The sequence below is a fragment of the Lotus japonicus genome, chromosome 3 (genome assembly GCF_012489685.1).
Source record: "Lotus japonicus ecotype B-129 chromosome 3, LjGifu_v1.2".
NCBI classification, from domain to species: domain Eukaryota; kingdom Viridiplantae; phylum Streptophyta; class Magnoliopsida; order Fabales; family Fabaceae; genus Lotus; species Lotus japonicus.
Window position 1 is genome coordinate 77765286 of NC_080043.1, and position 19891 is coordinate 77785176.

The 19891-nt window shown below is 38.5% G+C and overlaps 1 protein-coding gene across 3 annotated transcripts; it reads right to left on the reverse strand.

The window, feature by feature from the left end:
• Positions 1 to 2173: 2173 nt before the first annotated feature.
• On the reverse strand, positions 2174 to 19579 carry LOC130746119 (mediator of RNA polymerase II transcription subunit 12-like). 3 transcript variants are annotated; one of them, XM_057598648.1, is made up of 14 exons: positions 19404 to 19579; positions 18768 to 18828; positions 17605 to 17800; positions 14056 to 14115; positions 13011 to 13116; positions 12171 to 12239; positions 11949 to 12002; positions 11690 to 11797; positions 11096 to 11245; positions 10655 to 10993; positions 8238 to 10525; positions 4965 to 7574; positions 4300 to 4609; positions 2174 to 3161 (listed from the first exon to the last, which is right to left on the reverse strand). In XM_057598648.1, the coding sequence occupies exons 3-14, from the start codon at positions 17730 to 17732 to the stop codon at positions 2724 to 2726; spliced, it is 6660 nt and encodes a 2219-aa protein (XP_057454631.1). In that variant the 5' UTR covers positions 17733 to 17800; positions 18768 to 18828; positions 19404 to 19579; the 3' UTR covers positions 2174 to 2723. The 3 variants fall into 3 exon arrangements, with proteins under 3 accessions (XP_057454631.1, XP_057454630.1, XP_057454629.1); XM_057598647.1 differs by having other exon boundaries at positions 18768 to 18861; XM_057598646.1 differs by lacking the exon at positions 18768 to 18828.
• Positions 19580 to 19891: the final 312 nt, after the last annotated feature.

The following is a 19891-nucleotide window of genomic DNA, read 5'->3' on the forward strand; positions in this document are numbered from 1 at the left end:
CTATGATTTTGTCAAAGCTAAAACCAAGATGGAATTAAAAATTATGTTAGAAATCTATTGAAGATAATGTTAGAAATGTATTTTTGAAACTTAAAAGTTCTTATTATTATTTTGGTTTCGTAATTTGGAACTATAATTACATTTTCAGAAAAGGGAAAATTGAATATTGAAAATTGAAGCTCCAGAAGCTTATGTTTGGGTCAAGATTTTAAAATTGAAACTCAAGATTTCCCATATTGAATTCTTCCGTCGATATTTTGGATTATACATTTCTGATGGAGCAAAAAAGATCAAATTTCAGGTTTCTGAAGAGAGAAAAAAAATTATGAGTAAATTGTACTCCACTATCTCTAACTTTGCTCATATTACACTAAACTTCATTCTTTGTAAATTCTGCACCCCTCCACCACTCCCACTTTAAAGTTTTGTGACCGAATATCAGAATTCGTCACAAAATCCTTGGCTGAAGAATAATACGAGATGTAACTGGTGACGAATTTAATAGAAGGATGCTTTCTTTTGCAATTATTGTTACTATTTAGCGATGAATTATATTTTCATCTTTGATATGTCGCTATCTCTAAAGTATTTATTATAATTTGCATGTATTGATTGCAAATTTTAGAGATGGTAAAATATCCGTCGCTAAACTAGAAAGATTTAAGTTAGTAACGTGATGAAGCACATGCCTCTATAAAATTCTTCACTAGTTCCTTCTCTATTCTTCATCGATCAAGATTTTGTGATGGCTTATGGTACTTCGTTGCAAAAGTTAAGAGGTGGAGTAAGGTGTAGATTTTAGATAAAAACGGAGTTGTGTCATGAGCAAAGTTGAAGATAGTAAAAGTATAGCAAAACCAACAAACTTATAAACCCATAAATTCATCATTTCCCTCAAAACTTCGGAGCAAAATAACAATAATAAGAAGATTAAAAAGGAGAATCAATTTTAGCACCACCCAATTTCGGAGCCATCACCTCCATCCACTCCAAACTCAGACCACTGAGAAACCACCAAACAAGTCCCTCAACGCAGGACCTCCACTATTATTCACGGTACCCCTTCCCCTGTTCCCTTCATTATCAAACAACCATTGCATCATCACTAGACACTTACTCCATCAAAATTCAATCTTTACCTTGCAAAACCACAAGAGATTTGAGGATAACCACTGCAACACACGAAATGGTCTGAAGCCACCTCAACCTCCATGACCAAACACTTTTCACATAAAACCACCTCAAATCACCAAGTCCGCCTGCTTCACGATATTAGGCTTCCTCCCTCATTGTCAGACTGACGTCGTCAACCTTCTTGCAAATCAAGCTTTCAAGGGCGTCAGTGGAGGTCAGATCGTCAAACAACTAGATCTTTAAGTGATAGCGGTGGCTAAGCATAACAGGGAGGAAGGAGTTGTGCTCCTCCTACAATAACGTGGCAAAAGTAGAAGGGGATTTGGGAACTTTGAAGATGAAACCATATCTTTATGGTTTGGGGATTTGGTAACTTTGAAGAGGAAACCCTAAATTTAATTTACAAAAACATAGTGATTGAGATGGTTGTGGTTTTTGTGGAGGTTTCGACAAAACCATACAAGATGAGGAAACCAGAAATGGAGGATTTTGGGTCAGAGGAAGATGATGCAGGTTTCTTGTTATGGAGAAATGAGGAAACCAAAAACTTGTTTTTGACTGAATGAAGTTGTTAACCTTGCCAAATGATACATATTTGATTTCAGAATTAGCAATGCGCTAAACGTGCTGAGAAAATTGGGTGGCTCAAGTAAAATTTGAAAGGGGAAATGTATGAAGATGAAGAAAAAGGAAAGAACATAGAAAATCTAGGGTCTTGAAATTAGGATTACACGTTTGCCACATCAGCTCCATTTATTCACATGGCAGTGCCACATCACCATGGTCAGTCACATAGGCAATGCCACCTAAGAGCTCTCTCACAATGACTAAAATGGGATATTTTCATTTTCTAAAACAGAATGATTATTTTCTAACTTAACGCCGACAAGAAAAATATAGTTAACCTTACTATTTGTTATTCTAATAACATCCTCAAATTTCCAATTTTCAACCTACTGTCATGTTATATTGGACAACCTTAAAAACAACACATACGGATCTGTACCTAAGTTTTATCCAATATACAAAAGCTGAATAGTGATCAAATCCAACCCAATTCATTCCCTTGCTACTCGGGCATGCACAATTTTTTCCCTGACAAAACTGAGGCAGAAATTAAGTTATCTCTGGACTTGCCAACAAACAATTGAATGCTGCAGCAGATGAAGCATGTAACTTTGGTAATCTAAATATATAGGGAGAAACAATGGTTGAGTGCTGCTGGTGCCCCTAAAAGATGATGATATACACAGTACGCACACAAGCGTGCATTACACATAAATAATGGGCAGGGAACAGCTATAGATATAACTTACTCAGATCACCATCCCTATATATACAACAAGCCTCTGAACTGTGCCTGCAAGTGCACAATCCAGATCAAAATGTTAGCAGTCAACCAGGCCTGAACTATCAAGCTGAGCTGTGAGCACATCCCTTCACCCATCTCTCAAAACAGCTTCCCTTCAAAGCAAGCACAAAACAGCATCTTCATGCCATCCATGCATCAAAATAGATCATGTAAACCGCAAGCGCGGCTGCCGAGGGGTTTGCATGCTCCAATCAAAACCAATAAAAAATATTGTTAATCAACTATCATCATCCACAGGACCAACATATGTAAGGTCTGTCCGTCTAACCCTCACAGCCCCTTTCAGCCAGCTGGCAGCTCGAATATTCACATGGTCGCCACTTCCTATGCTTGCAGTATTACTAGTAGAAGGGCAAGATCCTGCACCATCTTCTAAGAGCGTCCAAGGATCAATTTCAAAGTCGTTGTCTGGTTGTTTAGACTTCCCTGATGCATTGGGTGCAACCCTTGATAGAACAGGGTTCCTTTGAGTAGTTGAACTAGTGGAGTTAAACCCAGAATTTGTATTGCCGGGTTGAAGACAAGTGAGAGAAGAAAGTGAAACTGGCGGCGGCTGGCAGGAGAAAGAGCACCGCTTAGAGGGAAGGAGTATAGGCATCACAGCTTGGATACGCCACCGAATAGAATCTGGCAGATGCATACGGTCTAAGTCATTCTGCATCAGAAAGTAGACCATCAGACAAGCAAGGCTAGGAAGAATGAAATAAACTTTCCAGATTGCCAAATATGTACAACACAAACATTGCCGAATGGCAGTTTTAACAGTGAACTAAGAAGCACCTATCATAAACCAACTATCCCAAAAGCTTAAATTGTTGGGTGAAGACACATGAATGGTTTAATATTATATTCAAACTACACCAATATATGACACCAGTGCAACACAGGATATATAACTTCTTGAAAATTTACGGTACAGGTACAGCATGATATACAAAATTTCATTACACACAGGAAAAACACTACTATAAAAAATAGTACGTCCATTACATGATTGAAGGGTGAAAAAGTGAAGAATTTTTTTAACTTTTGAAGTTTTTCATAGGAGAGATAAAAGAATTCCAGAACTCCAAATTCTGATGGTATCCCACACATGTTGGCAAGGATACAGAAATTAAAAAACAAGTATTACACAATACAAGCTGACTATTTTACGGCGTTCAATGAGAATCTGCTAAAGTATATGAAAAGATTTGTATCTAACACCAGAAAGGTAGACCTTTTAAAGAAACGCTGCTTCCTAGGTAGTTTTATTTTTAGTCAGCCAAAAAAAATTCTTCTTTTTCTGGGGAGGGGGTTTTATCCTTTGCAGGGATTGATCCCTGCACCTGCATGCCCCTCAGCTCTTACCACTTGAGGCTTGAGCTATCCTTTGGGGACTCCTAGGCAGTGCAAAAAACAATTTTTTATCATACACAATGTTTATTGCTTTGGAGCCTTGAAGAGACATTTTTCCATCTTATCAAATTAACAAAAAGAAACAATACATAGCACCTACAAATCTGTATAACAGAAAATTAATTGAACTAAGAATAGCTATAAAACTTTTAAGCGCTCGAAGAATACCCAAAATATTAAGCACAGAAACATTTTATCTTAATTGGGTCCTAAGGACTTTCCTAAAACTTAAAAAGAATAATATCTTGGATTGCTTACTTGCACCAACCAGTCTCTTAAGGTAACTTGGACAAGTATTGAATTAAAAACCAAATTAGGCTATAATGACTTCTTATGATACAAGAGCTTGGTGACTAGAACCAAAAGCTATACACATCCAGAGTGAAAGATCAAACCTGTAAAGTCTCCAAAAACTCTCGGTCAAATGCAAAAAATTCCCTTGTAGGTTCATTGGTAGACTTTGAAACAGGTTTCAGCCTAAGCCAGCATGGAGGATAGCTACTCAACAATCCATGCAAAACCAACAGCAGACGATCAAATAGACCCTTGGCAGAAGAATCTACAAGTGAGGCAGAAGCAGCTTCAGAAGATGGATCCACCTCCCGCTTCGCCAAAATGTCTGCATCATCATGCACAACCCGACTACCAAGGAGACGAAGAATTACAGGGGCCAGAAAATGTCTCATGTTCCGCACAGATGGCTGTCTGCAAAATTGAACATATGGAGAGCTCAACAACTGCCTTGATAGTAAAAAAGATTCTAGTATATGTACTACTTTCATCAGACATAATAATAATAATAATAACAAAAAATAAATAAATAAATAAACGCAAATGCATTTGCTTTGATAATTGGTATAAGAAACACATTATCACTGTCACAGCCAGCAGCTAGGACCTATTATAATATCAAACATTACACAACCATATTTTTTGGAAAAATAAATATATCAGCTTCATTTTACCATTTTAAGAAAACTGAAGAGTAAAGAGAGTCAGGGATTATTTTTTCACCAACAGGTAACTACTTACTAGGGCAACAAGACAAACACATTATTACCTGTCAGTGCAAAGAATGGGAAGAAATCTAAGGAGTAACTGCAAACGTAATGACATAGAAGCACGTAAAGCTGCAGGACATGGTGGAGAAGAATCTATTGCAACAGTTGCTCGTCTAGCTAATCCAGGACTGCCCCCTCTCAGTGATTTGCGGTTATTTACTTTACTTGTCTGACCTTCAATTCCAGGAGGAGTACTTCCCCCAGGCTTACTTCCACCTGTAACAGCAGCTATTTGTAGCTCAATATAACTTAACTGTTTCATCAAGTCATTTGCAAAAGAATTGCAGGATTCATCAGAGCTTTGATCAATGCAAGGAAGAAGCAACTCAATAAGAGCTCTCTCAGTCACGTGCTGCTGATTACTGCTTGAGCTTTCAGAGTCAATCACTTTAGAGGAGCCTTTTAGGCACCTTTTCAGAATTCCCTCTTCAACTTCTCCTTCTTCAAGAGATGTAGTATCAAACTTCTTTTTACTCCCTTTGATAGTAGCTTGTTCTGTACATGGACTGCACCAACCCCATGGCTCCCAAAATTGGGTCTTAATAGGAAGTCCTTTGCTCTCAGCAATGTTATGAAGCCTTTGTCTAATGGTCTTCCGACCAAAGAGGACATCTTGGCCTCCAAGGAACCACTTAGCTTGCTTCAACATTGAATCCTCTAGTGACTTGCCAAAGAGATGGATCAACTCCGAAAAAAGGGGTGCGGCATCAGGTCTAACCAGTAACCTTGTGAGAAGTATTTGAATAAAATTGTTCTCATTCTCAGAAGCAGCAGCAGCCTTCTCTGGGCTAGGTGAGGAAAACTTTATAGCATCAGCTATGGACATGTCATGTGTCTCCAGTTTTTCAACAAGGGCTTGTTCATTTAAAAGCAACCTGAGTGCAACCCACTGCCAGTGGAATTTGGCAGGCTGCAAGGTATCCAAAACATGCACAAGCTTATCCTGAAGCTTAGACTCACCATCTTTAGACTTAGTTTTATATTCACCAGGTCCAGAGATCCGGCTCCCATCATCCTTAGTATAAATAGATTGTGGCATCTTACAATCAATCATGGCATTCAGAAAAAGCCTAGATCGGAGAGGAACAAATGCAGTTGATTTTAATTGCATATCAGAGCCATTCAACTCTAGCAAGGTCGCAAATTCAGCATCAGTTGCATCTGCAGCCATAAGATCATAAAGACCCTGACAGTCTCTAAAACATACATCTCGAAAAGGTAAATGTTTTATTGCATCAGTTATGGCAACAATTAAAGACTGATGAATTTGGTTCATGTCTTCACGAACTGCAACAGTAGCATTCAGAATGAAGGGCCGCCATTTAATAAAGGCAAATATGGAATAGGCAGGTGGAAAGACCAAACTTAGAGGAAGCATACGTTGCATCCTTGACAGTGCTAAAATAGATGGTTCACCCAAAAGATCCACCACTAATCCTTCACAGAGGGTTCTGCAGTTACCAACAAGCAATCTAAACCAATGGACATGAACTTCAATCAAATTGTCCACCTTAAAAGCCCCAACGGAACGAGCATTTCCATTTGAATTGGATCTTGTGCTTCTTACAAATTGTATTACGTCCAGCCCCTCCTTTAATCTGAGAACAGTTACCATTCTTTCCAGGCTGGTAACACCATATATAACTGCACCAACAACAAGTGCTGAAACAGCAGCAGCAATTTTTGTTGTTTTTGCAAGCACAACTTTATTAGAGTTATTTCCCACGTCATTTGAAATAGTGGCATTAATATCATGGGCTTCCGGAGACATTTGAAACTGAGCTCGGGATGCTTTACTAGGAGCAAAAACACCAGCAAGAGCAGTAGAAGCTTCGGTTGCAAGAGCAATATCAAATACACGGCTTTGGCGTTCTCCCAGGGCTTCCTTGAGCAGGCACAGGCAGGTTATATGCATTCGCAGAATGCATCTGGCATAGTTCAGTGAACTTGTTGTTGATATTATATTTGAATGATTATTGCCAGATGAAAAATCAGGCAATTTTGCCAAAGACGGACCAATACTGCCAACAATTGCAGAAACAGCAGAACATACCAAGGAGGGATCCCCTTCTTGAGCAGCACCACCTGTCTTCCTTATGCAGTCTATTAGACCCACAACAATTTGTTGAGCAATTTGATGTCCATTATCCCATTTTTCTAAAGCAGGGTCTTTTGGTGTCTCAGCAGTAAAGAACTTTCTATCTTTTCCAAAAAGATAGTGGAACGCATCTTCAACATTACGCTGTACAATGTCTCTCATGCCTGCACCTACTCTGGATGGTAACCGACCACCACTAATCTTTTGGCGGAAAAAATCATCAGGGTCCTCAACCCCTGCAGGAACTCCAAGGGCCACCCCCAACTCTCCATCTACTGACCTACCAGACTCAAGTTCGGAAGAAAGTCTTGCATCACAAGTTGCCTTAAAAATTTTCTCCCATTCAATGACACTAGCCACATTACTGTATTTTTTCAATAAATACCTAGTAAAAGATAGAGCTCCTGAACCCGAAACTCTTCCATTAGATGCAATAATAGTGGAAGCACGAAGCATTGCAGACGACAAAGCTTCAGGAATAAGGTCTGCTGCAACAAGAATATTCTCATACCTGTACCAAATGAAAGCACAAGATAGGCTTTAACAAAATATTTCATATTCCAAAAATCCGTAAACAAAGTGTCTAACACAAGCAAGAACAAAAGGCAAAGACTATTCATAATGCACAATTAGAATGACAAAAATGAAAAAGATTTAGAAAAGGGAGTAGCTGGATATTGGAGTACACTGAATCCATTGTGCCACCTGCACTCTATCATACATGGTCTTTGTTGTTAGTTAGTCAGTTAGTTGGACCAAGTTAGTTAGTCTGTTCTCTATGTTCATTCTCTCTCACTTTAATTCTAATACTGGATAAACCATGAAATATCATGGAAACAGGAAACCTTGCTTAGTATACACCAAACGTGTACTATAATTATTTTAAAACCTGTAGCTTCCCCTTATAACAAGTAGAACGATAACTGGTGCTTTTAACTTGTATTAGTTGTATATAATGGCAACTCTGAGTAGATAAGTGCAATGAAGATTTACTTGATACTGGCCTGATTTAAGATGAGTAAAAAATCAAGCGTAAGAAGTACTCAAATGCAACGACACCCCAGGTACTTCATAAAATATAGTATTAAATAATGTATAGGAGGGGAAAAATTAAAATATTTTCTGAGAGAACTCACAAAACTATATAAACGAAATTGAGTGTAAAACTGCAAACCTTCTGAGTGACGATAGCAGAAAAGCCTCTCCCACATGACAAGCTTGGTTTTCCACACTCCTTTGCAACATCAGAACATTCCTCCCACTATGAATTGTAGAATTGGGACTACTGAGAACCTTTGGCATCAACCAGAGGAGAAACTTGACAGCTGATACCGAATCATCAGAGATATCCATCAAATAAAGTATTGCAGAAAGTTCATCCTCACCAAGTTTCCACCTTATTGAGCTTCTATCATCCACAGTAGAATAAGGCCTGCCAAATTGACCAACTTTACCAACACTTTTTTCAGACTCTTCAACCATCTGCCGAACAACAGTCACTAGCCAAACTGCCACAACCCTTTTCTCAACAAAGCGAAGGCGCTTCAGTGCTTTGCCAATGGAAACAACATCCCCAATATGACTTGTTCGGATGTTACCTGCAGAACTCGGCGCATCACCATCCATAGGATTTCTATGGTGAGGACAGCTAACCTTATTATCGCACACATGACTAGATGATGCCCCTTGGCTACCTTCAATTCTAGAAGCTGCCAGTTGAGAAAGACTCATTTTACGCACATTCTTCTGTCGACTCTTGGTAACCTGCTTGGTTGACTTTTGTGGTTGATCAACTTTGATAGGCTCTGAGGGTTTCATCCCCTTCTTCACCCACCAAGTATCGTCATCATCACATAAAACTGTAGACTGACCTTGAACAAATGAGTTTCTTTCCTCACTCAACTTTTGCCTCTTTGCTCGTCTACATTCTTCACATCCAGGTGTACCCTCCACCGGATCAATCTTGCTGTAATGAGACAAGGTAGGTCTTCTATCACCACCTTCAGATGCATCACGTCCTGTAGTGCTCAAATTCAATAAACTATTAGGCAGCTGTAAGAGTACTGAGATGGCTGATTTCAGTTCATCAGTGCTAGCATCATCCTTCACATTTCTAGAAGATATTGTGTTAGAAATAACAGTTTTCCCCTGCTCAGTAGAAGCTGGATATTGTTTTCGCTTCAAAGCAGATATTTTGGCACTGCTGGCATCATCATGGTGCTCACTCAAAGGACGAAGTATAAGCCGGCGTTCATTCAAGTAAACTCGCAAGGCTTCAACTAGTTGCGGCCCTTCAACAATCCCAGATTCTTCCAAAGCATCATGGATAAAGCGCCCGGGTAGCTGCTTTAAGATGTGATAGTGTCTCTTCGATTGTTCCCGGTCAATCACATTCCCTCTCATATCCATGATCCCACTTACAATCAGTTGGCGTACATACGCCAAGGGGTAAAAGATGCCTGCACAAATTAGTTCCACTAAAAATAAATGTAAGCGCTTGAGACCTTCGCCTTTATGCACCACATGCTGATCAATCCAACAAACTATAATATCATGAAGAGGACCTGGGCTTTCAAATATGACTGAAGAATTAGTACTCTGGTTTGAACTAGATTTTAATTTGGATTTGTTCCCCACGTGATTCCAATTATTCCCTTGACTTGAATATTTTGCAACATGATTGGCTCTGTGAATGCTCTTCATATCCCCCATCTTCATCTTTAAAAGTCTAACTGCTACATGCACTTGGGAAAGATCTTTCCTACCTGTAAACTTTATGTCACAAGGAGGGGTAGTGCGGACATCCCTGAAATCACATGTTGCCCACTCACAAAGGAAGAACACTGAACATATAAGTGATGTATTTACAGTCCCAAACCATTTCAGAGATAACCTTAAGCAAGGGCTAACTTTTGCAACCCAACCTTCAGATACAGTTCCATCACAAAGATCTTCAAAAATAAGCTTATATGCTACATGTAAATCACCAAGCATAAGAGATTTATCCAAGGCTTTTGCAACTTTAGCCGGACAGAGACCTGGGTGGCCTGGGCTTGCAGCCTTTGCAAGATCTTCTGTATGTTTCTGAATGCACAAAATAATGCGGCCAAAATCATCTGAACTATTTTTCGTCTTTCCCGGAGCTTCAGTTGGTTTTAGTACAAAATTGCCATCATTTTTTGCATGTGAGATTACAGGGGATGGCAATGGAAAGCAATCCAAAGCAACAAAAGTATCTGGCACCGCAAGTATTAAATACCGGAGCATCTCAATCAGGGCATAGGTTGTATATGCCCTCCTGGAATTATCTACTAGATCTGATCCACCTGGAGCAGGATCACGGATGGTGCGAAGCGCAATTCCAGCAAGAGTGCGTACATAGGTTTGAGATAGAACAGCAGTTTCTAGAAAGCCATATATAATAGGCAATAACAGCTGCCAAACCTCAAGCAGTACTTTTTCCTGAAAGAAACAGAAATATGAGAAGTCATGACCTAGTGTAAAAGGTAAATACCTCAGCAAAAGATCTACATATCGATCACACATTTATTTTCTTAGCACATAAATGCCACCAATGTAAAAGGTAAATACCTGTAGTTGACTCAAAACCCAATCAATGACAAGAGAAGGAAGAATCAGCCCTTCAGCATGATGCCATTGCAGAAGCCGGACAATATACCACCATCTAAAATGTAAGGATGGCTCTTCACCATCAGAAACAGATAATAATGCATCACTTTTGTGTTGCAGAGTTCCAGTATAAGGCACTTGTGGTGATCTCTCTCGACTAAGAGGAGTAGCATGAGAAATATTTTTCGAGAAAAATTCATCCAGAAGAGTTTGCAAGTAACTGATAACATCTTTGGTCCAAATCTCAGAACGAGACAGCTGAACAGTCCCAGAAGAGGTACCAACAGAACCTGGTCTAACCTGAAAAGTTCAACCATGAACTACCTTCAAATTGTAAAAAAAATTTAAAAAGAAAGTAACTAAGCATGATAGGAAAATAAGCCAACACAAAAGCATTGTTACCTGATTGAGATAAGTAACCTTTATAAACCAGGTGGCCCTCAGCAGTGGAACATTATTCCTGATAAGAACCTCTAAAAGCGATGCCTTTTTATAACCATGAGGAACATGATCAGCCAAAGTGCGCAATCGCTTGTGCTGTTGAGATAAGCCCTATAATAAAACTTCAATTGAGTTACTGAAATACTAGCACAAGTGCACCAGTAATATCCAAAGATATTAAGGACAACCAAGTAACACAGAAAAAAGTATTCATGGAATTTGCAGTCATAATAATCTATCAGTGTTGACGACAAAAAGACTAAGAAATCGGTTATGGTAACCAATACAACAGTCTCCTAAACTCATGAATAACTACAGTTTTGTACAGGACTACTTAGTTAGCATATAATGATATTTCAGATCCTTCCATATTCACAACCTGCCTCCAGTCAGATTAAGATTATAATCACACAGACATACAAACTACTCGAGACCTATCGCTTTTTCCTATAAATTTAGCAAAATCTTTTTAGAAACAAATATGAGGGGCCACAGTTGTTACATAGGAAAGATGGACAAAGAAAGCAGTTGGAGCAAGCCTATAACTGAGTATACCTCAATCCATTTCTTCCAGAAGTCCTCACCACATGGCCTAAGTTCAGGAAAAACGCCAGGCTTAGCAAGTTGTCCTCCTGAAAGAGGCACACCATATACTTGGCCAGCCTGTCAAAGTAAATCATGAAGACCAAAAACCTTCATATCAAACTGAGATAGGTTGAATGCAGTAAATAAAAAATAAGCCAGAAGAAAAGACGCAAATATGAATAATAAGCAAAAAGGATAAATAGATAACAAGACATTATAAAGATATTACCTTCCTCTTCTGAGCACGAGACTCATTGATGGCCCTGAGACGTTTTCTAACAGCCTGGAAAGAAGAAAAATTAAGAAGTTAACCTATATCCACTAACACTAAGTTTTCCAATGAATACAAAATAAAAATGGCTAGCGTGCAGTAAGTTCAGAGCATAGCCATAGAAACAAATAAAGAAAGTGGACACAAACATCCCATAAAGATATGAGACATGGGAGTCACCTCTTTGCAACTAAGGACAACTGCCTTGTTAAAATGTGGAACCTGGGTCAGTGAAATTTCTCTAGCTTCCTGAGAGACACAGGAAGCAAGGCAATGTTAGAAATTAACAGATACTAGACAAGAACCGGTTTGAACAGTTAAAATGATTTATTACTAAAAAATCACAAGTTGATTTTCATTATTCCAGTGGCTAATTAAGGAAAGCTGTCATTCACAAGAGTGAAGACATTACTAGATCACTATATCAATTACCATGAACAGAAGGAGATCAAGATAAGAAACTTAAAAGGAAAATCTGTAATATCAATTTCATTGGCAATAGCACAGACAAAACAGATATGAAGATAACGCCAATGTAACAGGAGATCATGCCAGCATACGAATTATTAAAAGCAACAACAACCTCTGCAATCATAATACTAGCCAAAACTAAGATAATGTACTCTGAAAACACAAGACGACTTTTAGTTCTATAGCTATTTCCTATAGTTGCGATTACAGTGAAATAAAAATATAATTAATTGGAGGAAAAAAGCCAGGAATGAAAATAACAGCACATCAGGACGGGAATATAATGAGATTACAGCAGCATTATGAAAAAGTTGCAGAAGATGTAAAAGGAAAAGAAAAAGAAGAAGAAAAGTGCTAGGGGTGTACCAACCTATTTCCTTTTAAGATGAATGAAGAATTTAATCAAAATAAAAATCAAGAAAATATCAAAAGGATTACAGTTTCAAACTTCCAATTACCTTAACATATTCTACCAAAAATAGTTACAACCCATGAGGGCTAAACATGATATCTACAAACCTTAAAAACAAGTCAAATTTAATGACATACCTCAAGTCCCTCAACTGTATCCCTGTATCCAGATTGCAAATACTCTCTGGTCAGAGTCTCCTCAGGACAATTTGGTGTTTGGGGAAGAAAATCTGGGGCCCCAAGCCTGAGATTAAAATAATAGCATATAACATGTAAATATACAGGATAATAACATCTTGTTAGCTTAACCATCAGAATTCAGAGTAATGTTACAAACCCACAGGATAAAGAACTGAAAAATCTAGAAAGACAGAAGTAGAACAAATCATCAAAGAATTAGTAAAACTCAATCGAGAAAAGGAGAGAATTCTCCTTCCAAGCACTTATTCTCCTTTTACAAATGAACCGCTCCTTTATTTAAAGATCTATAATCTGGATCCCCCTCTCCTATTATTTCAGCTTAGTCCCTGCTCTTCACAAGTTTAACCACTAATCCACTTAACTATTCTAACTGACTAGTGAATACTCTATGGGCCCAACCAATTCCATCACCTTGATGTTCAACCTCGTCTGCAAGGTCCAAAATTGGGGAATCAAGATCTGATTGTGGGTTTGTGGCTATTTCCTTTCTAGATACCACTTCTTCTTCCACCTTCAGTTGCATCTAATCTTCCCTTCCCTTCCCTCTGTTTCAAATTTTACAAAATTGTAATATTGGAAAAACTACACTATACCCTTTTCCTTACATATTCCTGTACGGCAGCTAACCTAGCTTCCCTGTTTTGTTGTGGATAAGCATAACTACCACTGGGCATGGAAATGGAGTGCACCATTGCTTTAATCTCTCTTGCACACTTCTCTTTTTCTCAACCTGACAAATCTGAGTCTCCCTCTTCAACTACTTAAGGCCAAGTCCTCACTCTTAACAACCACTTAACTACTCCAACTAACAATGAAGTAACAAAAAGGAAAAGCCAATAAACAAGGGGGAGAAGGGGAAGACAATATCATATATGAAATTTTACCTATGTAATATATACCCCCAAAAGCATACTGTGGCGATTATTTATGAACTAAGAGTAAGAAATCATTCAAAAAACATGCTATTACGAACAAGAATCACCTAGAGTTCAAAGGTTCTCTATCACACTTCAACTTGTATGGGTTTAGCGGTGGTTGTCGCCTGCAAACACAAAACCATAGGGTTGAAAGTAATTATTAGAACTCAGACTTCAGATATAGCATAATAAAAATAAATAAATAACACATTATTTCTAAATATCAAACAAAAACTCTGTAAAAATGAAAAATTTGCAATATTAGGTCAACCAAATATAAAAAAAAATAGAATGCAGGCGGCAACCGAAATGACACAGGAAGATGCTCAGGGTTCAAGCCCAAAGAATGAAAACTCAGGGGAGTACCACTGCGAGGGAGAACCAGCCAGGGACAATGCCACAGAACAAATGTGCCTACTTAGTTTAATTTCCCCCTGAGGAAGAGGATGATGATAGACCTGGATAAAGACTATCCTAACTCCTAAGTGCTGGACTGGAAAGTGGACTCAAACTTAAAAGATCAAGGGAGGTGGAGCTGAATGTCGCTGGATTAAATCTGCTTGAAGATGTTGTGATGAGTGGAGACAGGAGACCTCACTTAGAACTGGCTGTGGTCCAGAGTGTTGAGGGGCAAGGCAATATACTAAAGGAAAGTGCTGATATGGCTGAGGAGGCGGGCCTACCCATGCCCCACCAAGGGCCATGACGACCCTCAGTTGGAATTGTCGGGGTGTAGCGGCCGCCTCGACAAGAAAGGAGCTTAAAGATCTATCCCTTAAGTTAAAGCCATCTTTTGTATTCCTCATAGAAACCCAAGCCAAGAGGGCCAAAATGGAGAGAATTAAAAACCAATTACATTTTACAGGACTGTATACCATGGATCCAGTTGGACTCTCGGGAGGTCTTGCTCTTATGTGGAGGATAGGATGGGATGTTGAGGTGCTGGAAAGCTCAAGGAGCTTTGTGCCAGGGTTGTTAATGGCGGATAGCGTAGTGTAGCGGCCAGCCCAAAAAACACTATTTCGAGCGCTATTGCGGCGCTATAGCGGAAAATAGCGCAAATAGCGGTGAATAGTGGAGTAGCGGTGAACCCCCAGGCCGCTACGCTATAGGCTATAGCACGCTATTAACAAGCCTGCTTTGTACACACCCGGATCTTAGATGCAGGCTCAGATAAGACCTGGGAACACACATTTGTGTATGGAGACCCTGTTCCTGCAAGAAGGAGGGGCCTATGGCCGAAACTACCAGGTTTGAGGCCTAGAGTAGCAATGTCGTGGTTCTGTGCGAAGGATTTCAATGGAATTCTGCTTTCCCGTGAGAATGATGGAATGAGACCACCTGTGAGATCTAGAATCCAAAGATTCAGGGAATTCCTTCACCACTCAGAATTGATGGATTTGGACTTGAAAGGATGCAGATATACTTGGCATAGTAACCCAAGCGATGGGTTTGTCACAAGGGAATGTATTGATCGAGTCCTAACCAACTGGAACTGGCGGGAGTTATTTCCTAATGACGTGGCCTATGCCTACCCGATGGTAAGCTCAGATCACTGTCCGATCTTCCTTGATCCTGCTCAAGAGTGTTAATCAATTGGGAAGCTTCATTTTTTCTTTTAATCTTTTCTGCTTTGTTTTTTTTTCATCCTCCTGAGCAATTTTTTCTCTCATTAGGTGAGGTTGGCTACATAAATAAAATGTATCCATAAAGTCCTATCATGAATAACGTTTAATGATAACCATTTAAAATTCTTAATGGTTTAGCCCATAGTGTTACCAAGTCAGCATGCCCAATAAGAAAGTTATTTAAGTTTGTTCCTACCACAGTAGTCAGTAGCATGCAATCACGCCTCTATGCACCGGCGCAGCCCCCTACCCCAACATAGGAATGTATCGCATCGCAGTTAAGGATTGCAATAATTTACGCAGATGAAACATGCGATCGCGGTGCAAAAGAGATGAGAGATAGAGATGACACGCGAAATCCCAGAAATGTCCTCACATTTAAAAATATTTTGGGATTTGATTTTAATGCCACCCCTATAGATATTCATGAGATCCCCTTCCGCACTTTTAACGAGCGGAATGTATAATTTGTATACCGCACTATGTAATTGATTTCCGCACTTATAAGTGCGGTAATATTGGGTGGCGAGAAAACGAATAGGGGTGGCATTAAAATAAATTCCCAAATATTTTAGGGCTTTTAGGGGTATATTGGGGATTTACATGTCAAATAAAGCTCAGTCAAAACTATAAAATCTTTGACACCCAGCAACCCACGCTCATTCATACGGAAACCCTACACCCCTGCATCATCTCTTCGGGCTCTCTGACGAACATCCAATCCCTCTCCGGCGACCACTGCACGCCGCTTTCTGGCCTGTCCACCTCATCCCAATTCCTATTCTGACCTGTCAGGTAGGCTTCCTACTAAATTTTTTTTAATTTCTCTTCCTCTCTGTTTTCTCCTCTTCTCACTCTATTATGTCATCCTCCTACAGTCGTGGCATCCTCCTATCAACCAGCCAACACTCCAACCCAAAAAAACTCCTATGCAGCATTTATTGATGTGTATGTTTTTGTTCGGACCTATGACTTTTATTGCTGCTATGAATGTGATTTTGATTTTTAAGTGATATTTACCATTTTTTATCAATTATATGTACATAGTTAAATTATATAAATTTATATTAAAAATTTCAGTGTAGCAGCCATCCCGCTATGCACTATACCGCTATATCAGTTTTGGGGCCAGCCGCTAAGTTTTTGTTCAGACCTATGACTTGTATTGCTACTATGAATATGTTTTTTATTTTTAAGTAATATTTACCATTTTTATCATTTATATGTACATAGTTAAATTATATAAAATATATTAAAAATTTCAGTGTAGCGCCATCCTGCTATGCACTATACCGCTATATTAGTTTTGGGGCCGGCCGCTAAGTTTTTGTTCAGACCTATGACTTTTATGGCTACCATGATTTTTTTTTAAGTGATATATACCATTTTTTTTTTCATTTAGATGTACATAGTTAAATTATATAAATTATATTAAAAATTTCAGTGTAGCGGCCATCCCGCTATGCACTATACCGCTATATCAGTTTTGGGGCCAGCCGCTACGCACCGCTACCCAAAACTGATAACTATGGTTCCTACATATTTTAGTATAATAGTCTCATGAAAATAGGATGCACACACAGAACGGACAGAATCAAAGCAGAGAAAACTGAAACTTTTCAAAACTGTACTTAAAACTTCTCTTAGAACTAATTTCTGTTCAGGCTAACTGTGAGTATGGATATGAAATTGCTTGCCTATCATACTATCCAAGCAGAGCATCAAAAAAGTAGACACTACAAGACAAAAATGCATAAGAACTGGAAATTTGATCACTCAAGAATTACATGAACCCCACTCTGAAAAAATCATCATTCCAAATATTAGTTGACACAAAAATTTGTGTTAAAGCAAACCCTTATGTGCCACAGCCATAATTATTTGGAATTTGTAGTAACCATGTCACATATGCTATAGTCATAACTCATAATCATTGAGAAGGAGAGATTGGCGATAAAGAGCAGTGTCAGGAGGAAGTTCTCTTACCTTGAACTTACAGGGAAGTTAGCTGGCAAAGAAGATGAATCGGATCTTCCAGTGTCCCTAGCAGATGGTCCGCCTATTTTATTGTTATTAACTGCACTAGTGCAGCTGCCAGCATGATACCTATGCATTTCCCCTCAACTATAACCGGCATACTTCCCTCAGCATCATACCACTGCAAGTAGCCGTAATAGCTAAACTGCATGATTGAAAGTGCCAACCAAGTTATTTCAAACCAATGCCAATTCTTGAAAAGAAAAAAGCATGTAAATAAAAGGCAAAGGAAACAGAATGAATTATTGAAAAAAATATAAGCGCACATGGTAAACTAGCTACACATTATTAGACTTCCTTCAGCTGCATAAGGATATGAACTGAAATCCTAACATACTGTATATCCCAAATTTAGGCCTCATTGGAGGACATGTACCCCAAAAAACATGCAAGGCAGAATTCCGACTTGTAAGCATACAAATGGATAACAATTAAAAAATATATATACAGTGCCCCAAAAACTATATTATAAAACTGCAGAGTGCTTTGAAAATGCTATACATAAAATATATTCTGAAAAAGGAATGCATGCAAAATCCTAAATTCTAGTTCACGTCACGCTTCATCCCGTTTTCACATGATAAAAACCAACCTGATGGCTCAACCCTGGAGGAAATAAAATAAAAACAACTTAACCTCTATAGTCTGAAATTGAAGCTAACGTTCATACCCCCAAAATAATAACACCATGTAAGTTCCTTCTGAAAACATAACCAAGCAGGTGAAAAGTTTTAAATATACGCCCTCAAAAGCATCTTCTATGCCATACTAATGCTAATTCAACAACAATAATGTTATTAAGAAGCAAATAAAATTTTAGATACTGAGGTCAAGTATAACATTTGAACTGGAAAGTTTCCATTAAAAGTTTTCTGGAGATAAATTCCAATGGGAAAATATGGAAATTGTATCTACATCAGTGTTGTCAAATAGCAGTTATAGCGGCGTTATCGCATAGCGCTTTTTTGGCTTGCCTCTACTCCACTATTACCCTCCTTTTTCCGCTATTTTCCGCTTTCAGAAGCTGGAAATAGCAGAGTTTTGGCTTATCGCTATAGTCCGCGATCCGCGATAAACAACACTGATCTACATGAAGTGCCAACTCTACATACCAGAATAAAAACGTGTGACTATCCATTTTGTAGAAGCCAGAATTATAACTCCAATCCATATCTGAAGTAATAAAATATAAGAGGCAGCAGAAAGCTGCAAGATTCAATCAAATCACTTATGATCCAGAAGTAAAGTCCAAAACCAATAATAATAATAATGAGCAAACAAGCACTCTTTTACTTGTAACATTTTTTTCTCCCAATTCAAAACAGCTAGTAGTTTATATGACCCTCTAAACTACCCAAGATACCAAATGAACTTCTTCAGCTGCAAGACACAAACTTTAAGACAACCCACAAGCTTAATCATCTAAAACTCTCAGCTCAACATCAAATGCAAACTATCCACATAGGGCTAAACATGTAACAGTAAAAACCTAAAAAACAAACCTAAACCAAGAAAAAGCGCCAAAATTTGAACTCAGAAGCAAGATCCAAAACTAGGGTTTTGGTGGGACGAAATCAAGAACCTTCAAAATTTGTTCAATTTTTTCCCCAAACTTGAGAAGCTAATTGCGGGGTTTCAAAATTGAGTGATGGAACTAGGGTTTCCGATTCGGAATTCCAAAAAAAGAGGGGTTTTGATCAAAATGGGAAACCGAGTACGAGATTATCAAAAGGAAAGTCAGGGCATACCTTAGAAGAAAAAAATCGAAACTTTGAGTGAATGGGTTGACGAAAGAGGAAGAAAAGGGGTTGTGAAGAATCAGGATTTGAAGCTATGAGAGGCTTTGACTCTTTGAGCTTCTGGGTGTTGATGAGGACGACGATGATGATGTCTCTGTTGTTGTTGCTTCCTCTGGTAGGAATAAAGGGTGAAGGAGAAGGGATCTACCAATTATTATTAAATTAATATTATTTTTTTGATAATAATTAATATTATTTTTTCTATGTGTGATTTGTGTTTATTCCTTTTATGCCCACCTATTTGTTTGATCTTATTACATGAAAGTTGTCCTAAAGTTCAATGGATAGAGACAAATAGTGTGGACAAATTGGTCAAATTGCTTGCATAAAGTATTTGTTAATTGTTCAATTTGTTTTCTCACAATGCTTATTTTGTCATGCATGCGTGATGAAAAGTTTGAAAGAAGGGGGAGGGCTATAGATAGAGAGGTATGTGC